This window comes from Ceratotherium simum, chromosome 23 (genome assembly GCF_057802395.1).
Source record: "Ceratotherium simum simum isolate JZ-2026a chromosome 23, ASM5780239v1, whole genome shotgun sequence".
Lineage (NCBI taxonomy): Eukaryota > Metazoa > Chordata > Mammalia > Perissodactyla > Rhinocerotidae > Ceratotherium > Ceratotherium simum.
Genome location: NC_141922.1, coordinates 45,064,397 through 45,088,972, shown reverse-complemented (window position 1 = coordinate 45,088,972; position 24,576 = coordinate 45,064,397). Strand labels below are relative to the sequence as shown.

At 33.2% G+C, this 24,576-nt stretch overlaps 1 protein-coding gene across 8 annotated transcripts in view; it reads right to left on the bottom strand.

The window, feature by feature from the left end:
* The window catches only part of TRIQK (triple QxxK/R motif containing), a 79,227-nt gene that overhangs the window by 16,631 nt on the left and 38,020 nt on the right, over positions 1–24,576 (bottom strand). For 3 of the 8 annotated variants that reach the window (XM_087447662.1, XM_087447661.1, XM_087447665.1), the window contains one exon: positions 15,442–15,523. In XM_087447662.1, the coding sequence (XP_087303788.1) occupies positions 15,442–15,502 (61 nt within the window). In that variant the 5' untranslated portion in view covers positions 15,503–15,523. Of the gene's footprint in view, positions 1–15,441; positions 15,524–16,810; positions 16,896–23,484; positions 23,527–24,576 lie in introns of those variants that run through there. The other 5 variants (XM_087447668.1, XM_087447663.1, XM_087447669.1 and 2 more) reach the window with 4 other exon arrangements.

Genomic DNA, 24,576 nt, shown 5'->3' with positions numbered 1-24,576 from the left:
GAAATGGCAGTCTCTAGGGTTTTGGAACAGTGCCATACATCCTTCAGCAGGTAACAGCTGCTAAGAAACAACTCCTGGATTGTTACCAAGCTCTGATGGAGACTGACTACCTAGTCATGTGACTCAGGGACCATCTGGCCTGAGCTACCAGTCATGAAATGTGGGTTATCTCATTCAGCAAACCATAAAGTTGGGTGTACTATAATAGTTTAAAAAAACATTTGTAGATGGCCTTCATAATATGCTGACACCAGCTGGAAGTAGACTGCTATCCTTGGAGATGGTCCTAAACACAATCTATAAGGAAAATCCTCCCAGTAGCCAAAGTTTGAATAGTGCATTTTGTTGTGCACTTTATCTCATAAGAGAGCTAACCTAAGAAAAGACACAATAATAGTTTTCCTGAATTGGAAGCTGAGCCTATCACTTGGTCAGTTTGGATTCTTCATGCCTATTGGTAAACAAGCAACATGGGGAGTCACAGTATTATCTGGGGTAACTGATGCTGGTGATCAAGGATAAAATGGTTTTTTAATACATAGTGAAGGCCAAAAGGAATATGGAAAGACATGAGGGAATTCCTGGGATAATCCCATGTACTATTATAACCAATGGTAAAATTTAATTAAATTTCTATATAACTTTATAACTAGAAGAATCACCTAGAACCTTCAGGAATGAATATTTGGGTTACCCACTAAAGGCAAAGGGCTCATCAAACTAAGATGCTTACTAGGGACAAGAAGATCTAGAATGAATATTGGAGGAAGGAGCTCATAACTTACAACCTATGACCAGCCAGAGAACTAAGAATGGTAACCTGAACCTTTATTTCTTTGCTTGCTCCTAGAATGTAAAGCCCATTCTCTCTACACAACCAATTTCTCCATAAAATTGGCATTTTCAAAATCTTTAAAATATTTCTTCCTCTTCCTTTAGGCTGGATCACAATAGAAAAAAAAAGAAAGACTAAATATCACTCAAGATACTTGTCTTAGAGAAGAGTAGTCTCAGGCTTGGTTGGGAAATATGAGGGTAGTTGTTAAGGATATTCTTAGATCCCTTCAGGATTATTTTCATGATAAAGGAGAGAAATCCAAGTTAAAATAACATGAAAATATGAGAGAGAGAGAGAGATTGATTAATTGAATATTGATTGATTGCAGGAGATAAGAGAATAATAAGAGTTTCGTTGGGATTGACATGAACTCGAGTCTCTGAAGGACTTTCTCTTTCCACCACCAGTTTCTATTTCTCCTGTCACTCAGTAATCATGGCTATTTCCAGCTCTGGCTCACATTCTCACAAAAATAAGAGCACAATGGAATGGATATTTTTCCTTGGGATCATTTTAATCATTCTTATGTTCAAAAAGATTATCTATCGAGTTTCTTCCAATATAGCAGACTAAGATTCACCTAATAATGCGTGTCTAGTTCCTAACTCAAGTAATTGTAACAAATTATAAACTAGTCTGTCTCTGATTTCTCTTGTTAAATATAGATTGAAAATACTTACTTGAAAACTCATGGTACATAATCAACAGAATTTCCCGCTCTAAGTCTTAAACAGGGATTATGACTATCAACTAAAAGCAAAATCATAAATAAAAAGTAAACACTGATGTAAAGCAATTTTTGAATTATGTCTGGATTTTTTGATTCTAAAGATGATACCACACATAGTCATAATTTTTATTTATATACACTTCGCAGACAAATCTATGTAGTATCTGCTTTTTAAACAGAATACTTCAAAAAGCCATTTGCAGTTATAACTTCTAATCAGTAAATATTATCTGCGTTAAAAGTTCCTTTCTTATTCAATATAATTAAAATATATTTAACTTTAGCACGGGCACTGTTTCTATAAAAAACCACAAGTAAATACAAAAACATATTCAATAAAGATCAAAAATATTTTGGTATCAATATTATCATTTACTGTTCCTCATATTATATTAATTTAGAAAAGGATAAAAGTAATTTATATGTTCTATTTAATTCAGCATAAAAACCTATATCTATGTCATGAATTATTTCACATTTAAAGCAATAGTCAGTTTTAACTGCGCCATAGTTTTACTGAAAGTTTCCTTAGTTTAATAAAAAAAATAGATTACTTGACTGCTTTAGGCTTTTTGCTTTTCAATTTCTTAGCTTCGCCCAGAAACAAGACTGCATCTTTGCCCTTTGTTGATATTGCTGCCTAAGCTCATTATCATGTGAATATCTGGTTTTTGTTTTATAAATCTTCATTTTCCAGAAGCTCACTGTTTTTTTCTTTCTCAACAGTCGACTTTACACTAGTCACACTCATTATCATCATGTGGCAGTACTGTTCTTCCTCTGCCTTTGCTGCTTTAAAAATTAATGCACTGTTATTTTCTGAATACTGCATAAGCTGCTTATGAGTACATTATGCTATCAAGCAAGCACATGCAGAAAAGCTTCCTAAACTGTTATTCTTTCAATGAAAATACAGCTGGTTCTGCTTCAAAGGCACATCTTTTCACCTGCAAATGGACTTGCTCCTACACTTATTCCTCAATTCATTGTCTTTTATTTGTGTCTGGAAATCTTTAATTGCCTTTAATTAGAAAAAAGTAAATTCAGTGCTTTAATCTTGCAAATACATTCAATCATAATTCTGTCTGGGATGAATACCAAGTTCTATTCACTGTCTGATCTCTATAACAAAGATATATAATTTATTGTCCATTTATATAGACCACACCAATTAAGATACAATAGAAAAGCAAAGAGATAAGAGTCAAAATATTTGAAAAGAAAAATTTGCAATCTAAATTTAATTACCTAAATGAATTATTGGAACATGAGTTATTTACAGCATGCCAAAAATACTGACAAATAATAAAATTTGCTAATCAACAGTGAAGACTTTTATATTTCCTTCAACATTTTTAGAATAATTTCTCATCAACTGCTTCAAATCCTTCCTCCTTCCCTCAAAAAAGCAAAACACTGTTTGGAATCTTACTTTTCTCATATTACCAAAATTACATATAAAAGAGCAATACAATTTGGAATATAAAGTAATTTCCCAGCTGCCATATGAACATAATTTTTAGTTACTATATTACAAACTATAAATAACTGTAGAAAACTCATTACAAAGCAAGGGTCAATAGTTTTTCTTATGGAATCCTATAGCAAACTCTAGTAGCTATGTCAGTAAACAAATGGTCTGCATTTTGATAGGTGCAAGATGAATAAAATCACAAATGGTATGGTCACAGGCAAAAAATAATTAAAATGTTAATCAATCAAGTTCATAAAAACAAAATTATTATAAAACCAGAAACAAATAAAAAACACAGCTCCAATGGAAATATGATGCCACATATTTTCTTAAAGACAAAAAGAAGGTATTATCTCTAAAAGTAAAATTTGCAAAAGGTATTTTTCTCAAAATCATTTAGGGATATCTAGGCTAAAGAGAGGAAGCTGGTAAATTAATCCTTAAAAATGAAAATTTCATGCAAACTTTTAAAATTATGTATAAAGGCAAGTAAAACCAATGATAATTTTTCACTGCTTGGACAGAATAGCTTGACATTAATCACACATTGCGAAGGACACACCATCATTTAACATCACATTAAGTACTAAGATACAAGTACTATGCTTTGAGTTGCTACAAAGATAAACCAACAAGTTGCTCATGAGATATAAATTAATTTCCCAGAAAATCATATTAAAAATGCTAACCAAGCAACAAATTACATATGGAGGGAACCATAGTTAAGTAGAAGATATTATAAAGTATATCAATCTTTAGTTTGCACTTAGCCAAAAAAAAAAAAAAAAAAAAAATCAACAAATTTTTCTAAGTAGCTGCTACGTGCAATGTACCCTTGGGGAAACAGAGATAAAATCAAAGGAGAACAACAGAAAGCATTACAGGGAAGATAAAGCACAAACTTCAGAAAAGTTAAATAACAGCATATTTCAGTACGTTTTCAAGTCAGTTAAAGATACTGCTTATCATTTCAAGAGAAATGATAGAACACTTAAGACTAATATAAACAGAGTAGATTAAACAAAGGGTACACAGAATTTTAATTACCTGAGAATTAGGGAGATGGTTTTATTGATTATTTTAACAGATATTTATTAAGTACCTTTTATCATTAGAGATGATTATTAGGGATGTAAAAGTAAAATTAGATAGAGCTTCTGTCTGCAAGAATGTTTAAATCCCAGTAGGTACAAATAAAAAAATAAATATAAATATGCAAAACAAGGTAGAAAGAAAGTGGTATGTGCAACCTGAAGTAAAACATTCAAAGGACTTCCCATCCCGAAAACATGGTACACTGAGCTGAGGTGGACATTTCTCTGATGTAAATATATAGAAACAGTAGGAAAAAACCCATTCTATAAAGCTCTAAATATTAAATATATACATATTTACATACATACACATACATACATACCTTTATGACAATAAAAGGACACAAAGGAAATGTTCAAATGTCAGAAACAAGGAAAAACTCAGAGCAAGACAGCTGGTTCCAGCTAATATCCTGGTAACCCTGGGTGCGGAGGTGGGAGTGGTGTATTAGTGCCTGGTTCAGACGCCAAGAGGATTGCATGTTGGCTTGTAAGGCCCAGGCATGCACAGTGCCACAGTGAGAAAGAAGCTGAAACTGAGATATATGGGTGAAGTTGAGGTCCTCAAAGGACTGACCAAACCACACAAAGAGGACAGAAAAATAATCTGCACTTGTTTGGAGAAATAGCAAGAAATTTTTCTGCTTCCTCTAAGCTCTGGGTGTGGAGGAAAGATGCTTCTCCTGTGAGAAGTACAAACCTTAAGTCTGTTAGACCCAAAACAAGATGTGAGGTCCAAATGACTCTACAGGAATCCTAGGCCAAGAAATAAGCACAGAACAATGGGCCAAAATCTATAATATCCCTACTGTCACTAAGTAAACAGAACACTGCTCTGTAAAAATATTTCACAATTCAGACTGCTGGGACTCGCACAGAGAGAGAAAATAAAAACAAAAACAAACGAACTTCTATTGAAGTTGAACACACACACACAGAACTATAAAGTACAAAGGAATTGAAAAAAGAAAAAAGAAAAAGAAGAAAATAGCACGAGGTAAAATAAGCCTTTACACAAATAGGAAAGTTGGTACCATAAGAAGAAGGAATACTGGAAGGATTTGAGAGACTATATATAACTGGTGTTTAAAATAATTAAAGAGGGGAAAAGGGGGAAAAGAATAAAAAACAATGATTTTTAAATGATCAAATAGACTTTTTACACATGACAAAAAAGGTCATTAAAATTATATATTCATAGGTGCAACTTAGACATAGCAATAAATAAATAAGAAAGAGAGAGAAAAAGAGAAAGAATTTGTGAATTATAATCAAAGGGAATATAGGTCTGAGAAATAATAAACCCAGAAAAGTCAGAGATACAAATACAGAAAAATCATAAAAGTAATTTTAAGAGATAGTGATATTGTAATGTGAGGACTCTATATATAATAGGAATTCCAGAAGGAGAGACTAGACAGAAGGGAGGAAATCACCATTCAAAAGAAAAAATCAGAGATTGAATTTCTTCTAGAACTTAAAAAAGAAAAGAATCCTCAGGATAAAGAAGCACACCAAGTCCCAAGACTTTTTTTTTCTTTTTACTAAATAAAAATAAATATTTGCATTAAATTAGAGCTGAAAAAATCTTAAGATAAAAAGAAAAATCTTAAAAAAGGAAAGAAAAATAATAACTAAAAGAAATGACAATTAAGACTAATGGAAGACTTCTCATCAGAAACACCAGAAACAGAAAATGAATATAACAATATTTTCAAAGTTCTGAGTGGATAGAAATATCAACCTAGAATTGTGTACCCAGTAAATTATAATTCAAGTCTGAGTACAATATAACAATACTGTCTTATAAGGACAGACTGAAAAATTTTGCCACTAATAGATACTTGCATGAAGGCAAAAGGAACAAGAAAACTTCACCAGAAGTCCTAGAGGTAGAGGTTAGTAAAGACAGCAAACACGAAGCTAGATCTAAGCAACTATCAGTAGTTAAAAACTTAAAAATAATAATTGTAATAACTGAGTTTGTGGTGTTAAAAACAAGAGAGATAAAGTAATACACAACAACATGAATAATAGCAAAGAGTCAAAAGTCTTTATATTGTTTAGAATAAATCAAGATGTTGATACGCTTTAGATTTCATTATGTCAAATATACCAGATAAAATTTGAAGGAATCAAAAAAAGAAAAATAATAATATTCTGTTGTATATATATATACCACATCTTTTTATCCACTGATCTGTTGATGGACATTTAGGTTCTATCCACAGCTTGGCTATTGTGAACAATGCTGCAACAAACATGGAGTGAATATATCTCTTTGAAATACTGTTTTCACTTCCTTTGGGTATATACCCAGTAGTGGAATTGCTGGATTGTATGGCAGATCTATTTTTAATTTTTTGAGGAACCTCCATATTGTTTTTTATAGTGGTCTGACCAATATACATTCCCACTAACAGCGTATAAGAGTTCCCTTTTCTCCACATCCTCGCCAGCACCTGCTGTCTCTTGTCTTCTTGATAATAGCCATTCTAACAGGTGGTTAGATCTCACTGTGGTTTTCATTTGTATTTCCCTGATGATTAGTGATGTTGCCCATCTTTTCATGTGCCTGCTGGCCATTTTGATGACCCCTTTGGAAAAATGTCTACTTAGTTCTTCTGCTTATTTTTAATTGGATTGATTTTTGTTCCTGTTGTTATTAAGTTGTATGAGTTCTTTATGTATTTTAGACATTAACCTCTCATCTGATATATGGTTTGCAAAAATTTTTCCCATTATGTTGGTTGTCTTTTCATTTTGTTAATTGTTTCTTTTGCTGTGCAGAAACTTTTGAGTTTGATGTAGTACCATTTGTTGATTTTTGCTTTTGCTGTTTGTGCTTCTGGTGTCATGTCCAAAAAAGCATTGCCAAGACCAATATCAAGGAGTTTCTTCCATGAGAAAGAAGAATATCCTGCCATTTGCGACAACACGGGTGGATCATGAGCACATTACGTTAAGTGAGATAGATCAGATAGAGAAAGAGAACTACTGCATAATATCACCTATATGTGGAATCTAAAAAAGTCAAACTTGAAAAAAACAGAGACTAAAATGGTGGTTACCAGGGGATGGAGGTGGGACATAAAATTGATGTTGCTTAAAAGTACAAACTTGCAACAAGTAGTAAATAAGTCATAGTGATCTAATGCACAGTATAATGAACACAGACACCAATATTGTACAATAATTATGTAATATGATAAGTATCACTATAATGGCAATCACATTACAATATATCAACGTATTAAAGTAATACATTGCATATTTTAAATTTACACAATGTTATATGTCAAAAATGTTCAACTAAGAAAAAGGAAAAGAAAAAGAATAAAGAGAGACAGAGAAACAGAACACAAAACTTTAAAATTTTGAAGAATGAAAAAAAAAAGACGGGCCAAATTTTTCAGGAAAGAAGGTTAGGGTAGAGATTAGCCAGGAAAAATCACCACAAATAAAAAATACAAAGTAAAACTGTGGAAATATATCCAGATTTTTCATTCACAGTAAATGATATAGGATTAAATTTGCTTTCTCACAAAGATTCTTAGGTTATATCAGAAACATAAAACATAATGTTAAAGTCTAGATGAAAGTAAAGGGATAGGAAAACAATATCAGAATACTAAACAAAAGAAAGGTATTTGCCACTATTAATGTAAGACAAAAAGGACTCTAAGAAAAAACATAGCATTTTATAAATAAGGAGGCCTTTATTTAATAGAAAAGGGGGAATTATCAGAAATATATACCAACTTAGAAATGCTATGCAACAAAAACATAGTCTCAAAATATATAAAGCAAAAACTGACAGAATTACAAGAACTGACAGCTTCATAGCCTTAGTAAGACTATTTTAATTCTCCTTTCTCATAAACATTCATATAAACTACAAAAGAGATTTGAACAGCACAATAAACATAAGCAGTATTGCAACCCAATGTCAGAGAATAACTATTTCTTTCAAGCATAGGTAGAACGTTAACAAAATTGACTGCATACTAAGCAATAGAGGAAAGCTTAACATCAAAAACTGACATCATACTGAAAACATTATCCAAACAAAAAAACAATAAGGTAAAAAAAAAAAAGTAGAGAGAGCCAGCCCTGATGGCCTAGTGGTTAAAGTTTGGCAAACTCCACTTTGGCTGCCCAGGTTTGGTTCCTCAGTATGGAACCACACCACTCATTTGTCAGTAGCCATACTATGGCGGTGGCTCACATAAAAGAACTAGAAGGACCTACAACTAGACTACACAACTGTGTACTAGGGCTCTGGGGAGAAAAAAAAAGAGAGCGAGAGAGGGAGGAAGATTGGCAGCAGATGTTAGCTCAGGACGAATCTTTCTCAGCAAAGAAAAAAAAAAGCAATTGTTTAAACAAACATATATATATATTCAAGAAAGGTCTAAATAATGGTGCCAATGATATAATGAAGAAAATCTACCCATTAAATGAATACAGTGGTAAGAAAAAATTTGAAAAACCAACAGCAAAGCATTCAACTCAAATAATTTCAAAAAGAAAGAGAAAAGGTAAAGAATTACAGTTAGGGAAATCATAAAGATAAGAGTAGAATTATGGAAAAGGAATCAATAAAATCTATAGTAACAAAAGCTAATTCTTTAAAATGTCTAAAAAATTAGACAAGTCAGTTAATACTGATGAAGAAAAAAGAGATATAGTAAAATTAAATGACATCAATTAAAAAGAGAAATTACAGTAGATATTTTTTAAACTATTAACAGAATTTTATGTACAACTATTTATGAATACATTTGAAATTTTTCCATTCAACTTTATCATTAAATATAAGGTAGCCAAACTGGCTCAAGAAAATACAGATTAACCACTGAAAAAAAAAAGAAAAAGTAGTTAAAAGTCTACTCACAAAAAAAGCATCAGACAGAGGTTTTGTTAGAGAGTTTTATAAACATTCCAGAAAGTTATATGTCCAAATTTATATAACCTAACATAGAGCATACAAAAAGAAGGACATTTCTCCAATTTATTATAGAAATCTTGTATGACTTTGAAACTAAAACTGAACAGAGATGGTAAGAGAATGGAAAGACAGATGCCAATTTCATTCATGAATGAAGATGTAAAAATCTCAAATAAAAATATCAGCAAACTGAACTCAGCTGTGTATTAAAAAAAATCAAGACAAAGTAGGATTTATATCAGTAATGCAAATATAGTTTAACATTAGAAAATCTATTAATATAATTTGCCAAAACAAATAATGTCCTTCTAATAGATAGAGAAAAAAGCATTCAATAAAATTCAATGTACTTTATTATTTTAAAAAAGAAAAGAAAATATCTTCAGCAAACTAATAGCAAAGAGGAATTTCCCTAGCCCAACAACAAGTATATACCAAAAATCTAGAGCTAACATCATACATAATGGCAAAATGATTGAAGCATTTTATTTAAAGTCAGGAATAGGGTGAGAATATCCACTGTTTCCACTTAAAAAACACAATATAACAAGATATGAAAGATGAAATATAAAGATTAAAAATTAAATGACATTATACCTATTATAAAACCTCTATATAGAAAATCAGAGAAATTAAAATTATAACTAATAAGAAAATGTAGTCAGATTGCTTAATACACGATTGATAATTAAAATTCAGTAGTATGTTTACACAGCAGCAACAACCAATTACAAAATATAATTTTATAGTATCTATTCACAATAATAACAAAAAAGTTAACATATGTATCACTTCTGTTTAACTCAAAAATAATAACTTCATAAAGAAAATAATAAAACTTTAATATACCAAATATATGATCATTTCAAAAGATAAAATTGACATGAATTTCATACATAAAGACATAAATCCAAAGTAATCTATAAATCCAGTGGAATTCCAATTTGATTACCAATTGCCTTTTTCATGACTATATAAAGTTAATTTTAAAGTTCATACGAGAGGGTAGAGGTCCAAAAGTAGTTGAGACAAGTTTTAAAAACACAAAGAGGGGAGAGGATTTGCTTTACCATAAGTAGTATAAAGACTTATTATAGGGCCGGCCCTGTGGCTTGGTGGTTAAGTGCGCGCACTGCGATGCTGGTGGCCCGGGTTCGGATCCCGGGTGCGCATCGAGGCACCACTTCTCCGTTCATCCTGAGGCCGAGTCCCACATACAGCAACTAGAAGGATGTGCAGCTACGACATACAACTATCCACTGGGGCTTTGGGGGGAAAAAATAAAATAAATAAAATCTTTAAAAAAAAAAAAAAAAAAGACTTATTATAAAAATATAGTAATTAAACAGGTAAGGTATTTCCACAACAATAAGCAAGTTGGATAAAGGAATAAAGCAACAGAGGGTTAGTATCAATATTCATGAAGAACTCAAACAATGCAATGAGAGAAAAACAACTTAATAGATTTCATTCAACTTTATCACAGAATATTTTACCCAAATTGGTTCAAGAAAATATAGATCTACTAACAGATGAAAAAAAGAAAGAAAGAGTAGTTAAAAGCCTACTCAAAAAAAAGAAAAATGGGCAGTGATAAATTCACAAAAGAGAGAAATCAAAAGATCAATAAATATATGAGATAATTAACCTCAGCAAACAATAAAATGAACACTAAAATAAGAATGAATACAATTTCATGAGAATGAGATTGGCAAAAATTTTAAGTCTAAAGGTAACAAAAAGATATGGAGAGAAATAGACAAACTTTTACACTGCTTGTAGGACTGTAAAACTGTACAACCACATTGCAGAGCAATTTAGCAACATTTAGAAAAGCTGAAAATACACATATCCTATTATGCAGCAATAGAATTTCTGATATTTACCCAAAAGGAGAGAAAAAGAAACTAGGGTAATATTTTGAGGAAACAATGCCTAAAAATTTTCTAGAACATATTAAAGAAATGAATTTACAACAACAGGAAGTCCAGCAAATCTCAAGAAAGATAAAAGAAGTCAAATCTATACGTAGATTCATCAGTGAAACTGCAGAAATCCAAAGACACAGAAAACCTTAAAAGAAGGTACAAAAGAAGACTGACGATTGTCAAAGAAGTAACATTTAGAGTGACTTCCCAGCAGCAAAAATAAGAGCCAAAACTCAGTGGAATAAAAACAAAACCTGCCAAATGAGAATTCCATAACTAGAGAAAACATATTCCAAAAATAACGGTATGTCAATATCATAAAGGAAAGAAACAGAATTTGCCACAAGCAGGCATACATTCTAGGAACTTCTAACAAATGTCCATTAGGCACAAAGAAAATGATTTCAGATAGAAGGTCTAGGATGTAAAAGAAAATTAGGAGCAAAGGAAGTGGTAAATATACGTATACAACTGTGTATGAATTTTGACTGACTAAACCATAATAATAATGTCTTAGGAGATTTAAAAATATAGAGAGAATTAAGAAATACAAGAATCGTATTTTGGCTTTTGTATTTCTAAATTAGGAGCAGAGGTACCTCAGACTCTCATGACAGCCACAGCGCTATTATACTGTCAACTCCATGAACTTAGATCTTGTGACTTAATTATCTTTGCATCTGTCAGTATCTAACATAGTCTTTGGCCCCAGGGAAGCAGTATAGTGAAGGGATTCTGTGGTCAATTTCTTGGAATCGAGTCCTGGCTCTACCTCTCTTACCAATTGCAGAACCTTGGGAAAATCCTTTAACCCATCTGTGTCAAGTTTTCCCGATCTGTAATAATAGAGATAGTAATAGTTGGGATTACTGTGAGCATAAAATAAGATGCGCCTGGCACAAGATGCCCAATAATTGTTGGCTACTTCTATTACAAAAGAAAATAGAGATTTACAAGCAAATTAGTTGTATTTTTATATGATTTACCTAGCACATGTAAATATTATTTGGCCTGACATATTTAATAACATCCATTTATAAAATATCTTAACTATGTTAAAACAATTGTTTAATTCTCTTTTCGGATTTTGAAATAATTTCTCTCTAGAATAATACATGTAATATCAGCCAATCTCACACCATCTATTTTTAACATAGTATTTCTGGTGAAATGATGAGGCCCTAACCAATTTACTTTCTCTTGTAGTCAGTAATATTTCAGAATATTCAGTTTTTCTTAGTTTATTGCCTTGAAAGTGAAAAGGTATTTCATCTCAGTTCACCACACATTTCAAGATCATACTACAATAATGAAAAATGTTCATCTAATCTGAAGATTCTATATCTACGAGGTGTTTCCACTCACAGTGTCAGCCCACTTCATTCTTACCTGAGCAAAGACTATTGTAACAAAGGCTTTTGAGAAAGCCATTAATCACTGTCATTTAGTACATAATTGAAAAAGCAAAACTTTCAGCAGAAGATAAATATTAAACAGTGATATTAAAATAATCATCATTCAAAAAATGGCACTGGTTTTGCCAATAGTTTCTGACTGACCATATAAAAATTGCATAAATAAGTGAGATCTAGTAAGAAAGGGATATTGCACACATATAATGCCATTATTCTTTATGAAAGTTTATTAGCCATCTAAATTAGCTTACTAATGACTTGAATATTTGCAAAAAATACTACGATACTCAGTTCATTTGTTATTTGTACCTCTTTTTTACCACCAAGACTGAAGTATCTCCCCAAGATAATTCTAGTTGCTTACTCTCTGCTTACATTTTGGACCATATCTGGGCAACACCTGCATGGGGCTCCATGTGAGGAGACAGTGCCAGTGGCAGAAGACCTGTCATCACTAGTGTGGGTTCAGGCTTGTGGTACGCTCTAACTCTGACACAGAAATCAGAAAATCCTTCCTTGAGAAAAGTCTTGAATTAATTAACATCTTAATTAATTTTTATTAATTAACTAACATCTTTTCTATTTCATTTCTTTCTCTGTCTTTGTAAAAACCTTATACGTAACATTTTATAGCATATGTGTGAGAATCTTAAGACTGCGGGGCATTATCCTTACCAAGAGTAAACAAAACTATACCCTCACTATTTTACTTCTAATATAATTTGTTTGATTATGATTACTATATTTGCAAAGTACACACAGGATAACTCATATCCATGCAACATTATTGTTTACAAACTGCTCTAACACGTCTCGTGGGTCTCACAAGACCCTGTGAGACAGGTAGATCTTGTGCCTGCTTATATTTTCAAAAGGAAGTAAAAGAAGAAACAGAACTTTGGGAACATAATGCATATCATGTTTAGTATAAGAAGAGGTCAGAGGCTTCACAATTACATGACTTTCTCTGTCGTGTTCTTCTTTGGCTATAATAAATATGAACAGAACTAAATAAAAGGAAAGATATGCCACATTTATAGAAGACTTTGGGTATTTAATATGTCTATTCTCCAAAACTGATTATTAGATAAAATTCAATGTCAATAAAAATCTTAGCAGGCTTTCTTTTTTTTGTAGGAAAAAACTCATCTGTGGTGATAGAAATCAGAATAGCAGTTGCATACAAGGGGTGAGTAGAGACTGACTGGAAGCAGATATGAGGAACTATCCGAGAAGATAGAAATGTTCTATATTCTGATTGGCATATGTGGTTACATGGGTATATACACTTGTCAAAATTCTAAGAACTGTACATTTAAGAGTTGGATTATGGATTGATCCGCAATATGGTTATTCTTTACTTATGTGGTCAGCACATCCCATTTGATCAGAGACCTCAATATGATAAATCAGTCCTTTTGTTTAAACCATAAATAACACAGCAACCCACACTATTTATTCATAAAGAATCCTGTAAATGAAAGAAGGAAGGATATACAAAAGAAATCAAACATTAACCTTCCCTCAAGAAATTAATCCAGTTAGAAATACTGTTTTTAAATCTGCATTTATCTGACTATCAGTTAGGTGAGTTATCTTTTCATAAGTCTCTTTTGATTTCATTTTTTATTGTAGTAGTTGTTTGTTTTGTTTTCATTTTTGTTTATTTGTCTATTTAGGTTTCCTCTTTTATGAATTCCCTCTTCGTATTATGTGCCCGTTTCACTGCTGGGTTTCTAGACTATTTTATTTATTTATAGTATAACTTTATTTTTATAAATATAAATTAATTGGTTATATGTATTCTAAATATCTTTTTCACTTTGTTGCATATCTTTTCTTTTGCAGAAATATCTTTTCCTTTATGGAGTGCACCTTATGTATCGTGTTTATGAAATAGGAATATACTCTTGGTATCAATTCTAGTTATTTCTTGACTTCTGTTGTAACTTCTTTGTTTATCCTTCAGTTATTTAGAAGAGATTTTTAAAATTAATTAATTATTATTTTTAATTTCCAAAGGAGTGGGAATGGGTAAGAATGGGAAGGAACATGTAAAAAGAGAGAGTGGGGGATGGGGAAGGGGAAGTTACCTTTTTTGCTTCCAACTGATTTCTAATTTACTACATTGTTCAAAGTTGTGGTTGTAGGATACTGATTCTTTAAAATGGAGAGGACTTGGTTTGTGAACTAGTATGTGGATAACATTTTACAAATACTCTATGCATCCTTGAAAAGAATGGGTAGAAAATCTTGCAGCTAGAGCTTAGTCTAAAACACATAAGTTTTCTGTTATTTTCTACGTTGATGAGTAGACTTCTCTGTAGTCCACCATTTTACTAAGGTAACATTTTTTTTTTTTTTTTTTTTTGTGAGGAGATCAGCCCTGTGCTAACATCCGCCAATCCTCCTCTTTTTTTGCCAAGGAAGACGGCCCTGGGCTAACATCTGTGCCCATCCTCCTCCACTTTATATGGGACGCCGCCACAGCATGGCCCGCCAAAGCAGTGCGTCGGTGCGCGCCCGGGATCCGAACCAGCGAACCCCGGGCCGCCGCAGCGAAGCGCGGGCACCCAACCACTTGCGCCACCGGGCCAGCCCCCTAAGGTAACATTTTAATTGAGAATTTTGAAGTTATCAAATTATTGCCATTAAGAGTCAACAGAATTAAAATTTTTTACATTAATAAAAAGAAATGAGTTAACAGATGATAATATTAAGAATACTGATTGTATAAAAGCCTTAAGAATAACAACAAAATTTATTTTTGCTTTTATTAAATTAATAAAAATTTTAAGAGCTTTGAAAAATCAAGTGGACAAACTCATTTCGTCACTGGTAAGCAGCGCTGCACTTATTTTTTGTTCCTTAAAAACTCTATACAGTCCTTCGTTATTCATATTCTGTGTATCATATGTATAAGGGAAAAGTTATTTTCTTAATATCACACATAATTGCTTTTTCCTTTATCTTAACTCACAGGAATGTATCAAAGGGAATTCATTGCTTACCAATTTGCTTTCTGTACTGATCAACAGGAAGTTTTACAGTGGAGGCATCTTTTCTACCCATCTTTGATCTCCAAAATGCCTGCTGCAAAGAAAGAAAATAATTATGATGAAATCCTAAAAACTCAAAAGGACTATCTACAAACTTCAGGAATAATTTACTCCAAAAAATTCATTTTTAAAGCAATGGGTAAAAATGTCTTTGACTTATTCCCATTAGATATCAGTAAAGAACACAAAATTCTTTCAAATAAATTATCAAGGATACAATTGCTGGTAATTAAATTTCTCAATCATTTGTTCTTGGTAACATTCATTTTATCAAGTACTATCAATGCTAAATTAAACCACACTGTTAGAGAGCATTAACTATAAATGTGAAAATCATGAACTATTTATTCAGATGGGTTGGGGCTGAAGGCATGCTCCTGGCAGTATGCTTCTTTCCAATTACCTAATGTGTTACACAAAAACCCTAAAGTTTGGAATTTCAGGTAGTTTGAATTTTGTTTCAAAAAGCAGGACATAAGTAACAAAAGTGCATGAATTTGAATTCCAGTTCTGCCTCTCTTTCTGTAAACAGTATAAACGACTACCATTTACTAATAGTCTCATCCTTACTACATTACATGCACTGTTCGATTTAATCAACAACATATCTTTCAAATCCTATTTTTATTGAATTTATAAAATATTATAGCAGAGACTACAACCTACTCACCAAAATCCATATGCTCCTTTTCTTCCTAGCACACAGATTATATTTCCTAGCCTCAATTCAACATGTAATTGAGTTCTTGTCAATAGAATATGAATGGGAGCGATGTGTGTCACTTACAGACCTGTGTATTAAAAATCTCCCACGTAGAAGCCTGAAGTCTCTTTCCCCTTCCAGTCAACTAGAATGGAAATGACCCCCTGACAAACCCTAAGGGTACATGTGTAGGAACACAGAACCTTGAGCAGCCTGGGGTAGAGGAGGGTACTCTAACTTGTTTACCATGCTAGTACTCTACTGAGAAAGGAAGAAATTCTATTGTGATTGAGTCATCATACACTGGTGGGGTCTATTTATTACAGACTTAAGTGTTCCCCTGAATGGTGCCTGCAAGTTGTTCCTCACTGCCTCTATTAAGGAGCTACAAGATAAAGATTAGATCAGGCCAAGAATTGGCCCGTTCACAAGTAAAAATATAAGAGAATAAAGAGTCATGTAATTTGGGGACTAATAAGGTTGGAAAAGCCAACTTCTTCTAAAAGCCAAATGGCAGGAAATAAAAGTGAAAAAGGCTTTGAAGAACAAAGGCCCATTAAGACTTCTCAGTTAAAAAAAAAAAAAAGAGACAACAGATTAAGGATGTTCCTCTCTCACCTGAGCCTATTGTTTCAGATCACCTGGAGGCAGCCACCATTGGGTAGAAAGATAGAAGCATAGGAGTTCTGAAGTATAGAAAGAAAGCAGACGTGAGAACTATGTCTAGGAAAGAAATTGCAATGTGATTACTGGCACATGGAACTAACTAGAAACGGTAAGAAGGTTACTAAAATCTGAGGGAACTATATTTACAAGAAAACCGGAAACTTTGTCTAAAAATGTCTGTGAATGAAAACCAATCCTTGGGCCTGTAAACTTAAACCAGCAGAATGCAGCCCCCAAAGAAAGCAAACTGTAGATTTGTAATATCCACTTCATATGCGCCCAGGAAGGAGAACCATCCAGAAGGCAGGGCCCTGGAGAACAATGGACAAGAGGGTTTCTCTAAATAGACCATAATTAAGACCTAAGAAAGAAACTTCTACTGTCAGTACATGGGCCTTCTCAGTGACCACCAGCACAGCAGGTTTCATCGTCTCAGTGGACCAATGACTCGTGTGTGTTTCCCATATTTCCTGTTCTTCCCTTTCTAAATGGGAATGATTATTGCAGATATGAAGCAGATATCCTCTGTTTCACCACTTATTAGGGGCTTGGGGAGGCTGGGGAAGAACAGGTAAATTTCACAGTCTATAAAACTCAAGGAACCACATTTCAACCTGAGAGAGAGGACTATGCACTGGCTTGAGATCCTTGACTTTGTGCTGGATTCAATAACTAGGGAATGTTAGGATCTCCTCCCTGGGGCGGCAGGAAAAGGAGGTACATGACTATTTCAGGGCCAGAAAGGTAGAATATAGAAAAAAGTGTTGGCTGCTCACTAAAATACACGTTCTCCTTTCTTTCCTAGACACACTTGACTACATTTTCCAGCATCCTTTGATGCTAGTTGTGGGAACGTAACCGAGATTCAGCCCACAAAATGTGAGTATTTTAATGTTTGCTACTGCTAAAACTAACCTATTAAAACTTTTCATATGCATTCATTCATCTGGCTGAAATGGAGATGACCTCTAGAGTGACACTGAAAATAATGTAATGCAGATGGCAGAGCCTATGACAGCCTGGATCCTGAATGACCACATGGAGGAGAGGTACTCAACCAACTTGTTTTCCTCTTTTACATGGCTGCAAGAACAAGAAATAAACTTGCAGCATTTGAGCCTCTATACATTCTTGCATCTATTTTTTACAGTAGGTAGTATCACCCTAACTAAAACAAATATGTATAGGTGTCTCCATATAAACTGATACTATTATCAAACTGTAATTTTCCTAATGAACATTATAAAGGTTCTCAAATGCCAAATGCATTTGAAATCTGTTCAGACCAAACTGTGTTGTTTATCTACATATATTGTGACACAGGGCAATGCTAATAATGATCCCACCTAATACAGTAAAGGACATCTCCAAATTAATAATTTCTACTTATGTTAAGAAAATTATAAATTCAGCTAAAAATCTATTTTTCTATTCATAATAATCTTCAGACTTAAAATTATAATACTATCTAGGCATGTAAAAAGTAAGACAGAAATTCAAATAAATTAAGTCTTCACCTCTCATAAACCATGCAGTTATTACATCTAAGATCCTTAAAATTTTCTACATCCTTAAAATTTCAGAAAACCAAGACATTGCCTAATCCTATGTTCTCACTTGTTATAATCCAGAACGTTAAAAATAATTCTGTTAATACAAGTACCATAAAAAATGTCAATAGATATATTACAATTATTTGTATAGCAATATCATTTGCATAATGTTTTGCATTTATTAATCGTAAAGAGGAGTCAAGTTATTTTAATCTTGATTGTGTGGGGCTTGAAAAGATATCACTCCATTTTAGGAGAGAAGTTAGTTTAAAGGAATAACACACAAGATATTATTCCCTCTTCAATTTAGTTTTGTTCTTTGCCTTTATGGAATACGCTTAAAATTTTTAAAAGCAAATTACTAAGGCTCTCTATCAAAATGGCCACTCATTATGTGTCCTCCATTTTCTTCCTGGTCATTTAAACCAACATCCCAGCAGAAAGAACACTTTAGAGGTCAGTATTTTATTCATTCATTACCTGTAGTAAATAAAAAATTAAGGGATTCATAGAGAAGATTTTTTCACCAAAGTAAATTGGATTTTACTTATTTTAAAAATGTACTTTAAATAAAATTATACCAAAAAGAGCTAAGCATCTAAATTTTTATAAAGGCCTATACTCTATAAACACACATATTTTATATGTATAATAACCTGTGAATATAAAAACTTCAAAAGAATTTCAACCAAGGAGATATATTAAAATGGAACTGGTTTTAAATTTTTGTTCCCAATTATTTTAGTGATTGTTAATCCTTAATCAAAATTTCAAAAACTTAATTTTTGTCTTTGAAATTATTATATTCTATTCTTTAAGCAAAATAACATTTTACCAAATGTTGAAACAAAAAAATGCCTATAGAACACACACACACATGCAAGCAAATGACTCATATTTTATTAGCTGCAACAAACACAAGAAGGTGAAAAATATTTTACTTTCTTAATAAACACATTGAGGCTATTTTAAACGATCTAAAGAGATACCCATTCATGTGTATGGTGCAAACTGTCAATGCCTCAGACATCCAGAACCTCTAAAATGTCCTGACTTTTCTTTGTTCTTCAAAGCCTTGCAGTAATCATCATTCATTTCTATTGCTTTGATGGTTAGATAGCAAACTGCCCAGAAATCCAGGGAGACATTAGCACGCACAGCCGCAATTTCTAATAAGACAGCTATTTGCATACAAGATCAGCCACAATTTAAAATGTGTTGTGATAGATGTGGAAAGGGAATAACTGATTTATATTAGCATGTACAATACCAAGATTGTTTTCACAGTTTAATTCCTTGGAGATTATGTCTCATCACCTTCTTTTATAAAGAACACTGCATTCCCTGAGGAACTAACTTGCTCTGAGACCCAGCTACACTAAAATATGGATTAATAAGATAATATTTATTATTTATGAATTTTGCTTTAGGAATGATTTCAGATTAAATCATCAGAGAAGTTTTTAACATTCTTGAAACTTGATAACACATATTTAAGGAAGAAAAAAATACTAATTTTATTTAATACCTAAATTGCATATTAAAATAATTCGTAATTTTTTTTATTTAATTAGAACTTTACACTCTTTAGGACTTTTAAGATTAAAGATAGTGTTTTTGTTTTTAGTATGCTTTCTTAACCTGAATTTTGCACAGCAATTTTGCCACACATATTTTTAAGTATAATATGTGACCTTTAAAAACAAAGGTAGTGCTGTATTCAATCACATTCCGACCAAGTTATTTTATTGCTCATTTATACCTTTTTTATGAAATCCAAAAAGAACAAGAAATAAGAAACCTGAAGCTTTCACATATGTCTCTGCTTCCAGAAAAAGCATTCAATCCAGATTGTGACATTTAAATACAGATCAAAACACAGGTTATTAAAAGATTCAACCCATGACCACAGAAAAATAATCATCTCATTTTTTAAGGCTAAAAGATAGACCCTTACTTAAGAAAAGTCTTACTTAAGTATGAAGTTATAAATAGGCAGAAAATATGTTTGGTTATGGCTCGATCAGAATTGAGAGCCAATCATGAAAACAATCTCGTGCTAGATGCTGGGATGAAGAAAGTAGTGAATAGAGAAGACACTTATCCCTGCTCTAATGGTGCATTTATTGTTTCCAGAGTAATGTTTTAAAAATTCAAAGCTGATCATGTAATTAACATACATAAGTCATGCAAATGATGGCCCATTTCCTAGACAAAGCAAAAATCTTTAGTACTAAGAACTATTAATAAACCAAATTTGTCATTTATCTCTACTCATGTTCTAGTAAACTATCAAATTCAGCTTTTCGTTCCATGATTTTGACTAGCTCATTCACATTTTCAGGAATTTACGCACACTTTGCAATTTACTTTAAATGTCTTTTCCATACTCCTCCACTTGTGGAATCTATATTTTAATATTGCAAGCAAGGGTACATGATTCAGATCTCCAGAAATAATTCTCCACACTTAAAGAAATGAAAAAAAAAAGGTAATTTGAAAGACTATCAAAGTGTGACATAGCGTCCAAGTAGACAATGTATACGTTGACATAAATAAAATATTGAGGTAAGTTACTGCAAGGAGGAACAAATTTCTATTGTATAAAACTGTAGGGCTAAACAGTGGTCTTCCTAATGTTTTCCGGGATCAAGGTGACCACCTCTCCTTTACTTTGCCAAATTAATTTCCTGTATAGAAAGAGTATGTAAAAACTTGTATATGTGAAAAGGTAATTTCTAAAATCCTGATCACTTGCCAACATTGATATAACAATTCATAAGAAAAGTAACTACAGGATAGTTATCAGCGTAATCCCAAAAAGTCATGTTCCAAGAAAGGAATCTCAGTCATTGGGACTCACCCTTCAACCACACTATGGAACTAAAATGAATGCAGTATCAATAAATAGTGTTGGAACAACTGTATATCCTTATGGGAGAAAAAAAAAAACTGGACCTCTATCTCACACCACACACAAAAATCAATTGAAGATAGATCATAGACCTAAATAAAAGAGCTAAAACAATAAAACTACTAGGAAAAGAAAAAGAGATTATGTTCACGACCTTGGGGTAGGCAAATATTTCTTAAAGACAACACAGATAGCACAGACAACACAGAAAAGCAAAAAAAGGATGTACTGGATTTCATCAAATTAGAGTTTGCTCATCAAAAGATTCCAGTGGGCAAATAAATAGGTGAGTTATAGACAGGAAGTAAATATTCGTAATACCTGTATCTGATAAAAGAACTTGCATCCAGAATGTATATATGACTACTCAATAACACATAAACCCAATAAAAAAATGGGTAAAAGACTTGAACAGAAACTTCACCAAAGAAGATATACAGATGACATGATATACAGATATACAGATATAGACAGATATACAGAAGCACATGAAAAAGTTCTCAACACTATTAGTAACCAGCAAAATGCAAATTAAAATTAGAATTCAGATATCACTACACACCCACTAGAATGTTTCAAACAAAGATTTCCTATACAAAATACTGGGAGGATGTGGAGCAACTGCAACTCTCATACATTGCTGGTGGGAGTGTGAAATCACACAGCCACTCTGGAAAATCATTTGGCAATTTCTTACAAAGTTAACTACCAGCAATTCCACTCCTAGGTATTTATCTGAGAGATATAAATATATATGATCGCAAAAAAAATCTTTGTACAAAAATGTTCATAGCAGCTTTATTCATAATAGCCAAAAATTGGAAGTAGTCCCAATGTTGATCAACAGAAGAACTGATAAACTGTGGTTTATGCATACCCTGTAATACTACCCAGCAAAAAACTACTGATAATAGGCAACAATGGAGATAATTCTCAAAAATACTAAGGTAAGTGAAAGAAGCAATGACTCCTTTGGACCTAAATCGAATGGGCATTCATCAGTTTTCCATGTCTCTGTAACATCATTTAACAATGGAGATCCCTGCTCCTTCACACATTGAAACACTGACTTCCTATGGGTTAAGGAATAAGTAAGAGATGAGAAAGCAGAGATGGAAAGTCTAAACAAATCTATCACAAAATAAGTAAAACAAAGGAAAGGGACAGAACAGTATATAGAGAGGAACTGAGGTGGAGAGAGTTTTTTGTTATGCTTTGTTTTGTTTTACTTTTGAGGGCTGGTTTGTTTTTGAATAAAGATGGAAATTTGAGTTGGTCTAAATAATAAGTGGAAGGAGCCAGTAGAAAGTGAGGAGGTGAAGATACAGAAAAAAAAGTAAAAAACGATTGAGGTTTCCAAGTAGATAGGAAGGGACAGAATTCAGTGCACATTTGAAGGAATAATCATAGCAAACTCTTTCACTTTAACAGGCAAGAGGAAAAATTGATGGGCAAAAATACACATAATTTTTGGGCTCCTTTGATAGCCCAAAGGAGAGGGAGTTCTATCTGGTAGCTCTACTTTCACTACGAAATAGGAGACAAGATTATCTCCTAAGAGTAAAATGGATGATGGAAAGTTTGGAGATCTGAGAGTGCAGAGGCTGGAATTTATGCTATGGAGAAGTGGAAAGGATTGTCTAGGGAAAGCAGTATTGATAAGGAACACTAAGAGATCAAATGAATTTGGTAACCATGAATCTCTGGTAGCAGTGAATTACATGATTGCAAATAATGTATTTCTTTCTGAGTGCTCAGCTGCTCAGTGCTGGTATAGCGAAAGGGTAGACAGTTGTATTAAGCAAAGTTTAGGTTTCCCCAGACAGGCATGACCGAAGGCCAGTAGGGCACAAAAGTTTAGGATACCATAAAAAGTGAGTGAAGTGAGGTCCCATGGAGTCTAAAGCTAGAGAAGGGAGTAAAGATGCAGGGGGGTTAGAGTTAAGCAGAAAGTAGATCAATTTTTGGACTTAAAGATTTGGATGAAGTCAAATAACTGTTCTTTTATTAGAGAACTAAAGGTTATTAATAGAAAGTGTGAGGTGATTGATACTATTGAAATGGAGCAGGTTATGATCCAGGATGACTCAAGTGATAGGAAAACATGTACAGCAGATAAGTTAAGGAAATGAGAAACCAGGATAATACACACATCATACCTGTGAACAGTGAAGACGCCCAGGATGGTGGCAGGATTCCGGCTAGGGTGGAAAGAAAGACGCTAAGTTAGGAAGACTGAGGAGTGACCTGGAGGTCCACAGATAATAGCAAATAGTGAGGTAGAGGACACTAGAGTCAAATGGAATGAACCACAAAGGAGCTGGGGTTTTTTATTCCATCTGTCCTATCTGTTTTTATATGCACGGGAAAGTAAATGATCTGGAAGTGGCAATAAGGAAATAAAAAGATAACAATCAGACTCTGATCCACAGGTATGTGGTAAGTTAAAAAAAGAAGAGTCTCCACTTAAGAAGGCTTCAGGGAAATGGTGTCTATGAGAAGAATCAGGTTTTAATTAATGTCCAGAGGAAAAGTAAGAGTCAATGAAGTACTTGAGGATAGATGGGGTTCAAGAGGGATATAAAGAAAAATATAGGTAAGGAAGGGAATAACAAGAGATCAGGCCATAAAAAAATAAATAAACCACTGAACAACAGGGGCCTAAGTGTTCAGGGGAAGATAAATGGCCAAATGGGTCACCTCAGACAGTGAATAAAGATACAGGAATGTGTAGTGTCTTGAACTAGCTTATCTCAAAACTGCATTGAGCACTCAGGCCTCTCAGGAGTCAGCTGGGGCTGGTAAAATGGGGAAATCCCAGACCCTCTGGGAAGGGTCAGCTGGCTGGAACTGAGCATCTCACAGGCAAGACTAAGGTTTCAAGGGTCTAGTTAGGCACACAAATTGACCAGGAGCGACTAGAGGCTCTAAGTCAGTACTTGTCAAAATGTGATCCATCCATCACCAGCATCAGAGTTGTCTGGGATGCTCACTAAAATGCAGATTCCTGGGACCCATCACAGTCCCACTGAATCAGAATTTCAAGGGCTAAGGTCTCCAGTTTGGGGGTGTTTTTTGTTTTGTGTTTTTTTTGGAGGGGCCATTAAAGTTTGAGAACTACTACTTTTCTTTAACCAGCTCAGAGGTAATTCTTCTGTGAGCCAGCATTTGAGAAACCCTGTTGGAAGCAGATGTGAGGCCTGAGCAGGGACTGTGTGGTCTTTTAGTCTCTTCTGTGGAGCCTGAATGGG